Source organism: Haplochromis burtoni, unplaced genomic scaffold (assembly GCF_018398535.1).
Source record: "Haplochromis burtoni strain Fernald_Lab_line unplaced genomic scaffold, NCSU_Asbu1 Contig_27, whole genome shotgun sequence".
Lineage (NCBI taxonomy): Eukaryota > Metazoa > Chordata > Actinopteri > Cichliformes > Cichlidae > Haplochromis > Haplochromis burtoni.
Window position 1 is genome coordinate 2700490 of NW_024582388.1, and position 14922 is coordinate 2715411.

General features: G+C 39.7%; 1 protein-coding gene across 1 annotated transcript in view; it reads left to right on the plus strand.

The window, feature by feature from the left end:
• lig1 (ligase I, DNA, ATP-dependent) overlaps positions 1-14922 on the plus strand; it is a 63095-nt gene that overhangs the window by 47736 nt on the left and 437 nt on the right. The window contains exons 24-26 of the mRNA XM_005918070.3: positions 5572-5625; positions 11263-11406; positions 12661-12753. Of these exons, the coding sequence (XP_005918132.1) occupies positions 5572-5625; positions 11263-11406; positions 12661-12753 (291 nt within the window). The remainder of the gene's footprint in view (positions 1-5571; positions 5626-11262; positions 11407-12660; positions 12754-14922) is intronic.

The window sequence follows — 14922 nt, forward strand, 5'->3', positions numbered from 1 at the left end:
CAAATGTCAAAAATGCTGAATGAGCCACAGAGGTGACAGGTTTACAACTATCCTGTCAGCTTGGCCTGCAGCGTCCAGTCTTGCTCATATGTTTTAATCCTCCCAACTCTTACTCTCACTTGTCCAGAGTTTGGCTAATTTCAGATCAGATAAAATCTCCAACTGTGTATTGCACTTGCCCCCATTTTATTTGAGCTCATTTATGTGAAGAACAAACAATTACATCTATAGCTTCTCTTCTCAGAAGGAGAGGTACAACACACACACATCATGCCCTTGTGTGTCCTGGCTGAAGAAACCTGTATTCACACCTTTGACCTGTGATGACATGCGTTCATATAGCCCCTCTCGTCAATCATCCCTCAGTTCAATAGCTGCTCTTCACCAAGCCAAGCTGCGGGGCGGAGGAACCTTGTGTTGGACCTCGTTCCTCTCCTTCAGGGAACAGAAGATACAAAAGTAACTGTCTGCTCCCTTTCAGCTGATTCACTCCGTACAACACATATAGTATGGGACATATATACATGCCCTGCAGAGCAGCTACTGAACTGAAGTTGGAGCACCAGCATCTTAAGGACAACATGAGCTGTAATGTACAAACGATAAAACCAAACAAAAGTGTGCAGTGATGCCCAACTAGCTGCAGCACAAATATCACCTACAGTTACAGCTTTAAAAAGAGCCTAGGAGTTTGCCCTGGTGGAATGAGCTCCTATACCCTGGGGCGAAGCGAGACCCTTGGTGCTGTACGCCGGTGAGAGAGCTTCTGTAATCCAGTGGGACAGCCTCTGTTTACACAGAGCTCTACCTCTGGCTAGATACGCAAAGCATGAGCTCGATGAATCCAGCTGTGACGTGTGGAATCTGTTGTGCTTAGACAGCAGTGTTGCAGGGCCACCGGCACCATGGTCGTGGGGCAGGGCCAGATAAGCAGCCAGGGACTGCTCCATGTATCGTCCATAGTGACCGTGATGATCACTGTTGTGCATAGAGAAACAGCGTCTCAGAGGACAGGAGAGAACAGTAGATTTCTGCTTTCCTTGCTTCTGTTTAGCATCCATACCAAAACGCAAAGCAAAGCACTGCACAGGAAGACTCTAAATTGGCGCCTTGTGGGCAAACTACACACCAACTGTGCGGTGGAAGCTAACACCAACAGGGTTAGTTAAACTAACTTAAAGCAGTCAGACAACAGAGATAACTAGGAGTAGATAGTTATCCCAACTCAGTAGAAATGTTTTTAGCAAGATGACGAGGGATGACTGTGATGACATGGGGTATATGTGTAGGCGGGGCGTGATGTCCCATACAATATGTGCTGTACTGACTAAATTCTCTGACATGCAACTTGGCAGTTACACTTTGTGCTTTTCTAAAGTCATGTTGGAGCATCACCTCCTCCATGCACAGTAACTTTAAAAATATTTTTAAAAATACACAGGGACAGTCTTCAAAAGCCAGAGCCAAAAACTGTATAACTAAGTTGCAAGCTGACTGACTGATGTTTTGGCACTTATTGGGCTACTTGTTATATATCAGGCTTGGAAACATTTTGGACTTTGCAGGCAGTCTCATTCATTTTCCATTTTTATTCACGTTGACACATAAAACATGGGAAAGAAAGATGTAAGTGTTGCTGACACTCTCACAGACGTAAAGGCTTAACAAAGCCAATGTTTTCTGGACAGATGCCTTTTTTTCATTAACAGTAAATTTCAGCAAAAGTTCTCAAAGACGAAGGGCGTCATCTAAACCATGTTTACAGAGGAGGCCCTTCAGTTGACTGAGGCAGTCAGGCATTACTTTAGGTCACCTGTGTTTACAGGGTCTTTAGAAAGTCTTAAAATGACTTTAACAAGTAATCAAAAGGCCTAAAGATTATTAAACTGTCTTAAATTTTTTAGGTCACCATGAGAATTTTCACAACTCAGTGGCACTATTCTTGCCTCAAGGACACATTAGATCACATATAGCTGCATTGTTGACTTATTTTTAGGCTCCACTTCAGAAGGAAAGTACCAAATCAATCAAATGACTCATTTAACTGTCTTTGGTGAACAAATGCATTGATATCAGCCTAACCAACGCCAAGAGAAGTGGGGGTATTGCCAGTGGTGCAGCACCTCCAATTGCAAAAGGAAAACTGGGGGTAAAATAAATAAAAGTACTTTTTGTTTCCCCCTTATAAAAGCATCATGGTTAAATGACGTTACTAGACATCCCTAGAAGTGGTGCATTTTTCAAAATTAGCTATCAGCCAGTACCTCTCACTAGCTAAATGTCCTCATCGACATTTATTGTCTAAACTTCTGAGCATCAAGTTGAAGGTCAGGCTTTGGCTTATGAGCTGCCGCTGTGCAGTTTAACACTGTAATCAAGCAGTAATTTCACAGTTCTGCCTTTGTTACCAAAAGGGTACTTATAAATTTGGCTCCATATTTTGATAGGTTTTGGTCAGCAGTGCACAAATAGTTTTATTGTATGTCTTCACTGCTTTGTCTTAACAAACCTCATAGTATGACTGATGTGTGTGTCCGTCGTGTGCAATTTACTTAGTGTTCTGTTGTGTGCAAGCCACTGTATTTTTTTCTCGGCTGTTCTGAGCAGTTCAGTTCAGTTTTGGGTGTTCATTCGTGTCTGCTGGTTGCAGGACTGACAACCTTTGTAACACACTACAGCACCCCCACCTTCAAGGCCCTTCCCACGACTCTAAGCGAAGTGTCTGACTGTAAAACAGTCGTAACGTTTTTCCTGATTTCTTTTCCGCTCATTTCCAACTTCTTTAAAGGGCATTTAGCTTTCAAAGGCTTTTTGTTGTTTAAGATGACCAACTTTAACTGTGGTTAAGCTAGACTTGTAGTCAAGACCGCCTAAACCAAGACCAAGAGGGTATCGAGACCAAGACAAGACCAAGATCGTTCTCGAGACCATCTTATTAGATGGGTCTGAAAGTCGTGTAACGTGTTGAACTTGCATTTCAGTTTGAGCAGCACTCAACTCCTGCAGTTGTTTTTGTACAATGAAAGAAAAAAAAATACTTCAGATCATGTTTCCTGTCTAAACGTCTCACGTGGACAGCTATGTTCAGTAAAATTGGAGTGTACATACTTTTTCACATGTGTATGAGATGAGTGAGCACATGGAAGCACGCCGTTAATCTTTTCTGCAGTTGTCAGTGTGTGCCATGTGACTGCAGCATCCACTTCTCCTGTGTGCTGCACTCATCTTCCTTTTGCTCTCCAGTGTCAGCTAAACAACAAAGGAATAAATGTTTTGTCTTTGACATTGTACACTTCAGTAACCCTCTCTGTAGCCGAAAGCAGAATCTAAACCACATTTCCATCTCCCAAATGTAATTTCACCTGTATGTCCTGTGAAGTGTCCTTGAGTGAGCAGCAGATTTGGGAGCAGCACTGCTGCTGTGGACACACAGTTCACACAGGCTGCTGTCACAGAGAAGAAAAGGGACACTAATGAAATGGAAGGTGACAGCTGAGAGATACATTTAGCTATTTACAGTCATTTAAATGATTAAAACAAGTGCTTGTAAAGTAATTGTGCACAATGAGAAACCAGCACTTATACACAGTTAAGACTGACTCAGTGGTAATTTGTTAATGACCAGTACTGAAATACTGTAGTATTGAGGAAAACAAGATCTAAATCTCAGTCGTCTCCACTTTATGTCGACAGTTTATTAATGTAGCCTTTAATCTGCTAGGTTTTTCTAACAAATACTGGTAGTTATGTCAACACGCATCTCATTAAATGATTGTTTGTTGAGTCTGTCTCTGTGAGCCCATTAAAATACCTTAGAAGTGTATTTACAGTTTGCAGTCTTTGGCAGGAGCTTGATATTAGGCAGGCAGGAATGACTCAGAGCGGCAAGCTGAGAGGTTTTCGTCAAAATAGAAAAATAAGAAAGCGTATTGGAAAAGAAAAGTGCTGCCAAACAAATAGGACCTGAGCCACACAACCTTTTCTCCACCATGAAGAAATTGAAAACACACACACACACACACACCTCACAAACGCAAAATTCCCACATACGGGAGAAAGAAAATAGGCATGCAGAGCGTGCAAGAGACGAGGACATTCACGCACAGCTGTCAATGTTTAGTTTTGGATCCATTTTTATTAGTTTCAGTGTTTGTTTGTTACTAAAAGTAATATTAGGGCTAGTTGTCAGGGGCAGGATTTAGACCATGTATTAAAAATACAAACATTTTGTAAAAGCATTTGACATACAGTCGGTCTCAATGAACCGATGCCTCCTCGGGCATGTTTGGCAAGGCGAAAACTAAATAAAACCCATAGATTTCCATCTATTAACTCTGAGCTATTCAGTCCATCACAGGGCAAATGTGGATACAACCACATGTACCCACATTCTCACAGATGGTCACATAAGATATATTAACTTTCCAAGCATGTCTTTGTGGGAGGAAACCACAGGGAACCCATTCAGCCACAGTGAGCGCTCCATACTCCCCTCAATTGGATGGGGCATTCCCAAGCAGTCGTTTGAATCAGGAATTTTCTTGATGTGACCGTGCTAAGTGCTTGTCCATGTTGCTGCTCATGTACTTCATTTCCACCTAAGTCAAGATTTTTTTTTTAATCTTCTTTGGTTTTTGTCAAGTTTTAATGAAATATATTTTTTAAATTTGCAACATAGTGAGTCAGTGGGCTTGCAATGAAGCTCACAGTGATCTCCCTGTGTTTTGAGTTATAAAACCAAGAATTAAATCATCAAATTAAGAGTGTTTGCATAATGTAGTGGTTTAAATATTTATCTAACAAACAAATCCCTCTGTGGCTGTGACAGGAAGGGCATCCAGCATAACAATCGGGCAAATCAAACATGTGGACCTGGCTGTGGTCATCAAGAAAAGGAAGCTCAGCCCAGAACTACCAAAATATAATAATTAATTTTGCTTCGTTGTTGTTGTTGTGTTAAAAAATGTGAATGTTTGTGAGCATTGCTGTTTGCTTTTGTTAACTTGTGCACAAACCCTTGTATTGATTGGATTAAGCTGCTGGGAGACTCTGATTATCCACAAAACATACTAGTTGTACAGTAATTAGCTTACCTCTACTTCATGTGGAACAGGTGCTCTTAAAAATACATTGCAGTCGGCTTGGTAGAAGACTTGGCCAGCACAGATAACAAATGCATGAACACATGCTTGGATTAACCTCCAAATCTTCTTGAATGCTACCTTTAAAACACACAGTGAAGCCTATCATGGAGATCTGCAGAATACATGCAGATCTGTAAGCTGGGAAATCCTATATTTGCATGACACACCAGCCTGTTTTCCTCCCCCCTTATTCATTGGGTGATTCTTGTGCCTCAGCCGGCTCAGGTCTTTTGAGAGGTGACATGTTGCTTAATGTGAAGTAGGCAGACAAGATGCTCGTGGTGTAGGGAGGGATTTTCTTGCTGTTCTCTGTTTTGCAGCATGCTGCCAAATGTCTGCTGCCTCACACACATCTAAGACGGAGTGTGTGTGTGTGTGTGTGTATATAGATGTGTGCGTGCCTCTTATCTCCTTTCGTCTCTTCCAGATCGGGACAGGCTTCAAGGATGAAGATCTGGAGCAGCATTACAAGTTCTTAAAGGTAAAGTGTCACAGCAAGGCTGTTGCACTTACTCTTTAAACAGCCACACTGTTGTTTCCTTACATTGATGTCTTGATTTTTTTTTTTCTTTCTTCCTCTTTTTTAAATCGCAAATGTACAGGAGCCAAATATTTAACTGTAGACTCAACAAGATTGTTTTGAAATCACACAAAGCTAATCTTTATTTGTCTTATACTGGGCCTTGGTACAGTCTTTTCAAATTGGCTTTTTTAGTGCTTCCTTGAAGCTAGCTTTGCTCTGATAGACTGTCCCTCGCAAACATAAGGTTTGAATGGCCGGCTTCTCCACTCAAAGCCAGAGCTGTGTGCCTGAGGAGACCATACGAAGTATATATATCCCATCTAACAGACTTCATTCAGAGATAACAGATGACAGTACTGTGTAAAGACATCTGAAGCTTCAGCTTTAGGATTACTTGAATTCATTGTTTGATAAGTACTTACTTGATGGTAACATAAACACAGACGCAGTAAATTTTAGATCAAAACCACAATGAGGTTTTTGGGGGGTTTGAGCCGTGAAATTCCACAACTATACATTCATAGATTATATTCTCTGTTCATTCAGTCTCTTCAGATATGAACCAAGATTTTAGTATCAAAATAATAGGACCAGTGTGCAGATAAACTCCTAAGTTACAACTTCATTTTATAAACAGCACCTCGAGGATACCTTTAATTATCCAAAAAGAGAAAAGTAACAGGAATAAGCTCAGGGATTACAGATGTTTTCTACCCTCTAGGCTTATACACGTGTTACATCTTACCTAAAATAAGTTGCACGTGCCTTTCAGAGGTGTTCATTTGGTGTGTTTAGGAAATGCTGGGCTGGCACCATGAATCACTTCTGTTTTACCAATGAAATAAAATGTGTTTAGTGAAACTGTGTTGGCGTGCTCTGAAGCTGGTTAATGAATTTCTTTTTCAATTTATATTTGAAGAGGTTTGCTCCAGAGCAGCAGAGCAGCAGAAGCATTTGAAGAAACTTGACAACTGCTCTCTGAAAATGATAGCCGTTACGAGAGTGTGAATTCATTTTTGTATTCTGCTGGCTTTATCAGCTAAATTTATTACTTCTTTTACAGGAATAAAAGAGACGGGGTTTTTAAAATACAGTCATCTATTTATAAAACAACGTAATCGTTATTTAATACAGACTGAGCAAACCTGGTGAACACCGTGGGTTTTTTTAAAACATCTCTTTTAGAGATTAAAGGGTTGAATTTGGTGTAACAAACTGCTGCACAGTGTAGAATCACTACAGTGAAGCAGTGATTTAGAAGGTGGTGTAACCTTTTTTCTTTCTTTTTTTTCTTTGTGAGACCAATAGAGCCTGCACTGTGCTGCTTTGTAATGAAAGTGATGGATGGTGAATTAAGGAAGGCCAGTGGTGTGGCCGTGTTGCTTTAGTTGCAGCAGTGCTGCAAGCCGAAGGGACTCGAGACGGGGAGACGATTGGCTCGGTTCACAATCCCCTGGGTGGCGAGTTGCTGTGCTGTAACACCGGGAGCTGCTCCCCCCATTTTTCAGTCTAATCTTTATTCTGATGCTTGAAAATGATTAAGGGTAGTAGACGTTAGAGGCTGACTGATAGTGGAGTTTTGGGGGCCTGATGCAGAATCACGTTCATTATAGATTTTAAGCAAAAGTACAATTTGACATTCAAATAAACTCTCCCAGAAATGATTTGGGAATGAGTTGGCACTTTTGAAGGAAAGAGGCATTTTGTAACAAATGGCTAAATGAGACTCCAGAACTTTGGTGTCATTGATCTGAACAAAGCAGCTAAGCAGTGGTGACACTCCCATTCAGTTGTTCGTAGCTTATTATTAACTGAAAATTACATTTAGGCTTCAAAAATCATAGAAGTGGTGTCAATTTGTGAGGAACAAACTACGTAAGTACCATAAACTTTTATTTTCTACATATTTTCTACATTAATCCAAAATGGTAGTGGGCAGTAAAGCCCAATTATATCATGAGATTTTGAAAATTTGCAAAAACCATATTTATGACAATAGAGGGGAAAGAATTTAACATTTCTTTGGTGATCTTAGCTCGCAGGCAGCAGCTTTTATGTGCAAACAAAATGAAGGGCATTTTCCATCCTCCTTTTCCATTGAGTTACTGTCATTGATGACGGACTACCTAATTTGAAGTGTAGCGTTCACAGCATTAATGTAGCAGTGAGACAGCCTTATATCCACTGACATGGCATAAGTCAACTGTAAGTACAATTGTAGTCTCGACAGTGTTTTCTCCAGAAGTTTTAAGTAAAAAAAAAAAAAAAGAACAATGCAACTGCTTAACACAGTTTAACCGGAAAAGCAACTTAACCTTGTAATTCCACAGGAGCCTGCACAATATGATCACATAATAAAGTATAAATCTAAAAATAATTTTTACCCAGGGTGTTTTAACTTGGGTTTATTTGAGCTGTTTAACCAGTTGCTTAAAGTCCTGCGTTACCGCTGTGTAACCGCATTAGTAATTTCCATCCACCATTGGCTCTTCTTGCCATATAGAGTGCAAGGAGTGAGTGCTCAAGCGATGCTCAGGTGAGTGAATGTTTACTTTTGCGTCACTGCTCTTATTTCGCTTTACCTGCCTTCGTAGCCTTGTAGTAGTCGGTGGTGTTTTTGCCTCAAGTGGTGAAACAAGTTCACTGTTCCCATTGTTAGCAGCAACATTTTTCTTGCATATTGCGTTATCATGTTATATTGGATGTCATTGAAGAAACTCCCTTTTTAAGTACTAAAATGACACTGCTCTCGCTCTCAGACATGCCTGGACTTTGTTGTCATCGTCGTGTGTGCTAGGCAAAGTAAACGCGTTGCGTCACTTTATCATTTTATATCATTATCATGATGTGACAGGTTTTTTTAACAAGTTAAAAGTATATTCATGGATAGTGTGATTCTGGCATAGGGTGGAGTCCTAACTCACAGGATGGCCTGCAAAAAACATTCCTGTAGCACTCTTTTTTTTATCATTATTAATATCACGCATTCTTTGTGTTTTTCTTGTTTAATAATACTTGGAAAATGACTTTTGATGCCTTATTGTCACCTTCTGGTGGAAGCAATGTGTTATAGATTCAGGTACAAACAAGGGACAAATACGGTTTAAAATATATAACTAAAATATAGCATTTCAAAAGTTGGAAATCCTCAATTGAATTTCAGTTTCTCATTCAGTGAACTGATAAAATGTTATTATTAGTATTCTGATCACACATTTCACATTATAAGCCTGGAACAGAGTTGATACCTAAATGCAGCTTCTGCTCGTCATTGCTGATCATGTGCTTAAAATGTTTTTAAGTAGAAGTTCTTTTATTTTTTTTCAACTTACAGTTTCACATCATATAAGCCAAAATGTTCCACAGCAGGCACAAACTGCACAGTTTTCCCAGCAGTAACAACTGTACTTGATTATATAATTGCCACTCCACCTTAAATAAGTCACTTTACATGCCCCGAAGATGAGTTCTTCACTTGGTCCTCGGTGGTGTAAATACATTTAAATCAACATGAATAATTGCATGTAACTGAAATAGCTCACACACCTTTTTAGGCTTGTGTGATGTGTAATTATGATGCTCTGGAAGGCGTGTAAAATTGCAATATTACGGTTTTATTAACTCCACCGAATACTTGACCCATCTAATGATTACAATAATAACTCTATCTATTATATAGCTGTATCTGTGTATCCCCAAGTATAACTGAAAGGCCACAGGTTTGAGCTCCGACAGAACTCAATATTTTATAAGACTCTACACGCCTACCAGCTCATGCATTGTAATTCACTCTGTATTGGAGTGTCACTTGAATGCCCACAGTATAAATAATGTGTGCGGGGAAACAGCACCGCTACAGCTGGAGCTTTCTTTCCCCCAGAATTATTTAACTATGACCCAGTTCTGTGGACACTGCAGCAGTCTCGTTAACATTAAACCGTTTCAGAGGCACATTCGCTGAAATGGCTGTTTCACGCCAAAACAAGATGGGTATCATTTTGTAAAAGACTGACACCTACGCTGACAGAATGATTGCTCGTGTCAAAGTTAAAATGGTACTATTAAATATTGCAGAAGTTGGCTCTTTTTATTTTTCTCGGTCGCCTCGCGGGAACAGAAACAGTTTGGCGGTGAAGCCTGCGAGGTAAATATCGAGTTTAAAATAAGGAGAAAAAAAGTGCAGTATATCAGGCTGCTTCTAAATGAAATCTGTCGTGTAGGTGTGTGATAATGTGTCTTTGAAATCATGTTGCCCCCACCAAGAAATATGGGAGTGCTCAGACTGTGTCTGCCTCTTGGGATGTGGTTTTTGAGACACGGCACAATTCAGCAGGGCAACCAGAAGCGCTCCATCACTGTCTTTTTTACCAGGTTCTCTGTACATGCATTGCCTATTTTTACACTGTGCATATTTGCATGTACACTGTACGTACACTCTAGTTGTTTTCAGATGTGGGATACATAACACTGCTGGCTTCATCAGTCTGTTCAAATGATGGCAGTCTTTCATTTCGGCATGAGTCACTTTTTTCATGCTTTCCTTCAGACACCCACGGCATTGGGTGCATGCGTGGGATAAAGTACTCTGAAGGAGATTTTAACAGTATATCAGTTGACAAACAATGCATGAGGTCAAAGTTTTATTGTCATGGCTGCTATATTTCAACAGCTGCTTTAATAAGAAGAGTTGCTGCTTACTATATTTAAACATGGAAAGGAGAATATCGGCACGAATAGAAACTTACCAGACTTGAATTTGCCCAAACTCCTTTTTAAGGTCAGCTATTTGGGCCATTTTAGATGCTTCCTTAAATCCCACTATGCACCTAAAACTCTAAGCAAACATTTATGTGTAAAGCCAGGACTTTTTGAATATACCTCGTATTGAACTCTATGCTGTTTTTAAACAACAGCCAGTGCCACCCAATGCTCCCTTTCTAGACAGCCCTGTGCATAAGTTCATGCAACTGCTGGACTCATATTGTCATTTAAGGTCAACTGAGCACCTGTTGGTAACAGTTGTTGCAAAATGTTGCTGAAGTACATTGACATTCCTTTGCTGGTTGCCTTATTGCTGCTAGTCTCTTCCTGTGTGGACGCTGCTCTATTGATGGATTTTGTTGCCGTCTGATGCTGCAGGGATGTAATAAACCTGAACTAACTGAACACTAATCCAGTTAACTCAGTGTATATGCACAAACTGAGGGCATATAAATTGTCTTATGCAAACTGGCTTGGTACTGAGTGGCGTTAAAAAGTCAGATGCTAAAAGTAATCTGGTAGTGCCTGTCTGATTATGTGACTACATGCATTCAGTTTATGCTGTGCTAAAAGTAAAAATGTTATTTCATCCAACTTGGATTCCAATCACGACATTTTATGTGTGACCGAGTGCCCTGCACAAGCTGTCCATATCTGAAGAGTTTTGAGTTTGAAACGTTTATATAATTGTACTGTAAGAAGAACAAATTTGAGTTCTTTTGAAGAAGTCACCATTAATTCTGGGTACATATTTCTAACATTTATCTAACGTTTTATTCTTAAGTTGGATAATTTAGTGATTTAATCATTAATTTTTCATTTTATGTTCTCTAGGAGCACATCCTGCCCAAGCCCCGTGCTTACTACCGCGTTGACCAATCAGCCGAGCCCGACGTGTGGCTGGATGCTGTGCAGGTTTGGGAGGTGAAGTGCGCTGACCTCTCACTGTCTCCGGTCTACAAAGCTGCAATGGGAATGGTCAGTTCAGTGTCTTAATCCGCCCTCCATGTGTTTCCACTGATAAATTCTGCCTGTTATGCTCTGTTGCCTACAGTGAAAAGTCATAATTAGTGCCTCTTAATTGAGTTATTAAAAATGTTGTAAAAGCGTCCGGTTTTAATAGAACAGATACTTGTTTATTACCTGTGGTTTGGCTGCATGTTAGATGCAGAGTCCCTCAGCGCAAATAAAAAAAGGTTTGCCAGAATATAGCTCCCGTTTTAACAGCAGGCAAAGTAAAACAACAGTGGGATGGATAAAACGCTACTATTAATTAAAAAAAAATCTGGTGTGAAATTTGCCAGGTGTTGCGTTTGTTCTCTCTATACATTGTATTTTTTAAACAGTTGAATATCAGATGTTTGGATGAGTAACCAAAAAGAGGATTAGCAGTATCAGTTCTTTTAATACCGTGATCCCCAGGATGGTTTTGACAGGTAATTTGTAAGATTACCCTGAGGCTTCACACATAATGTGGCTACAACTTTCTGCGATAGTCAGTAGCTTGAAAAAGAGTGTATACTTTCTGAGATATTAGAGCAGTGCAATTTGATGTAACTAAAAGTGCTATGTGGATTTGCTAATGATGTTCATCCACTCTGTGTACGTGAAGCTCGAGCAGCTCATGTGAACAGCTCAGGTACTTATGAACAGAATGGTCATCATGCTTTGCTGGGACCCTCGCTAATTCATGTGCTGTTATGGTGGTCTAAGCCAGTTTCCCAACTTTTTAAAAGCCAAAGTTTCAAGGCACAGCAAAAAAATAGCCTGTACTTACTGCAAATTGTACGAAAAGCTTTAAAGATTGAATTGATAGGTCAGATTATTGTCAATGTTGTATACTTATTCGTTCCATTTGACCCCCCGAATTTACATAAAAACCCTTTCACATTTGATAAACTGTAAGTACAGGTCTGAAAAATCTTAAACACACCCTTCACATTCACTATATCTGCATTGTCAAGCAGCCTTGGTTGAAAATGTACAGTACAATTTCTAAAGCCAGTAAAATACTAAACAAGGCAAATAATTCAAAGAGGTTTTTGGAACCGGAGTAAAAAGAGTTGATGTTTCCAAACCTTAAGCTAGGAGGGCTTGAATATCTTTCAGTGCATGTTAGTCAACAAAATATCCAGTACGTGGGGTATGTTAGAAGTAGCAACAAATGATAACTCAGTATCACAGGTCGTTTGCTGGATTTAATTATAATTCTTGTGATCTGCTCTTCTTCAGGTGGATCCAGAGAAGGGCATTTCTCTGAGGTTCCCTCGCTTCCTTAGGATTAGAGACGACAAGAAGCCCGAGGACGCCACGGCCGCAGCTCAGGTACATTAGATCAGTACTGGTCCCCCCTCCATGTCAGATCTCTTATAGGACTAGAAAATATGAAGGATCATGAGGTCAAAGAAGGAAGATCGCGGCCTAGTAAAATTCAGTCATACGCTTGTTTGACCGTGTTGTATAGAAAAGCATCATCATCACTACGGTCGCTTCACAAGAGCTGTCCTGTAAAATTTCATGGGTGAATAGCACTCCAAGGACAGTCTTTTTTTATATACAGGAATTGGTTTATGTAATGGTCTCCTGCTGCATGTCGAACAGAGCTGTATTACAGTCAGTTAAAGCAGTGTTGGTTTCGGAGCAATATATTGTGAGGCAGCAACCATGATTTGTACTGTACAAACTACAGGACAGTTCAGAAAAACTAAGTAGACAACGCCAAGCTCACCAGCGCAAACCATTAATTGTGTTGTTTTAGTCTAACGGTGGATTTGTGTTTGACATAACTCGCAGAAAGTTTTGCCAGAACACAAATCAACTTTCAGCGGTTTGCTGCCTGCCTCTGAATGACCTGACTGCTGACCCATGAGCATATAAAATTCTTATCACTATGCTGACCTGAGTTACAGGACTGTATATGGACTGTATACCTTATACAGTAAATGTCATGTACATACAAATATTTTTATGTTTTGTTTTTTCTCCTAGATTGTAGTATTAGTGAAATAATGGTAAATATTGATATATATTGGAATATTACCATAAAATACTGCAACTTGTACTTAACTATTTTATGTCTTGGGGTAAAACTCCCAAATATTTCTTCTGTAATCCCTCTTATATAGTGCCAGTGTATATACAAGTAATCAGCTTAAAGCTCTAAAGTGCTTTTCTAAAAACTGTGTTTTAGACAGTTTTTTTCTACTCTTGCATTTGTTTTCTGTTTGTTTTCCAGTAATACAAATATGGATTTGAATGTGAATAAAACAAAGTTACTCTTAATGGAGTCAAAGTATTAAAAATATGGAGGTGGAAATGAGCTTAATAATGAACCCTTAAAATGTGAAATGCACAAAATAAAATAAAGTGTCCAATTCTTGTCATTTAACCTAAACATTAGGGTAAGATACTTACCAAAGATGTGATTTCATGCACTTTTCAGACTTTCAGCTGTTCTTCAATTACAATGTCGATGTAGAAAAGATCAAAATAGACATGAAGGTGTTTTTTGTTTAATTTACTACCTTGTCTGTTGGGCCTATGTGTCTGAAACCAGAAGTCTCCACTTCTGTGTTAACATGCACCAGAATGTCTTTATGATGTCTGAAACTCGTACTGAAGTCTCCATGTTTATTTCTTTCTGTATTCTCAAAGTTTTGTTTTCTGAAGGTTGCTTTCATGTATCATTCATAGCCTGACTTATAGAACATCTTTTACCTGAAAACAACATTGAACATTGATATTTTTTATGTCCTCCTGCTGTTGACCGTGTTTTCTGATTCACGGCATGATATGAAGAGATCCCCTACGTTCAAAACCGTTTGACTCTAACAAGTCAACAAAATGAAACGAGATTTTTAAAGTTTGATTCCCTGCTAAACATTTTACGACATGATTTCTTGCATCATGCATCGCCTTAGATGCACCAGCTCTGAAACGCACGCCGCGCCTCACCGGGAAAATCCATGTCAGGTTCATTGTAGTGTAACACCACCTGCGTCCAAACTTGTGTAGCATTTCTAAAGACTGAACTACAATAAAATGTTAATATTCACTGAGTTGAATCAATGCCCATCTGTTACTTATAGAGTGTAGATATAGGCGTTTACGGCAGGGAGTCAAGTCAGAACATCAGCCGCATTAAAATGATGCTTCTGTCAGTTTTCATCAGTTAAGATGCACACATGCTCATTAGCACAGCACATCGGTTCACGTTGCCTGACGTAGCGCACGGTTTAAATAAAACTTAACCTCATTCGAGTCGGTGGGAATTAAGAAAACATGAAGACCAGCCAGAACATGTTGGATGCAACCACTTTTGGGCTGAGAATCAAAGCTTTACCTTGATCCTGCGGAGGAGAAATAATGTGATGTTTCATTGTTTTCCATCCTCACTGTGCCACCCTGCTGTACTGGTACTGATACTGCTGATTCTGGGTGGGCCTGCTGTTCGCGCATTATTCATTGTCCCGCCTTCCTCCTCCCTCGCCCCCG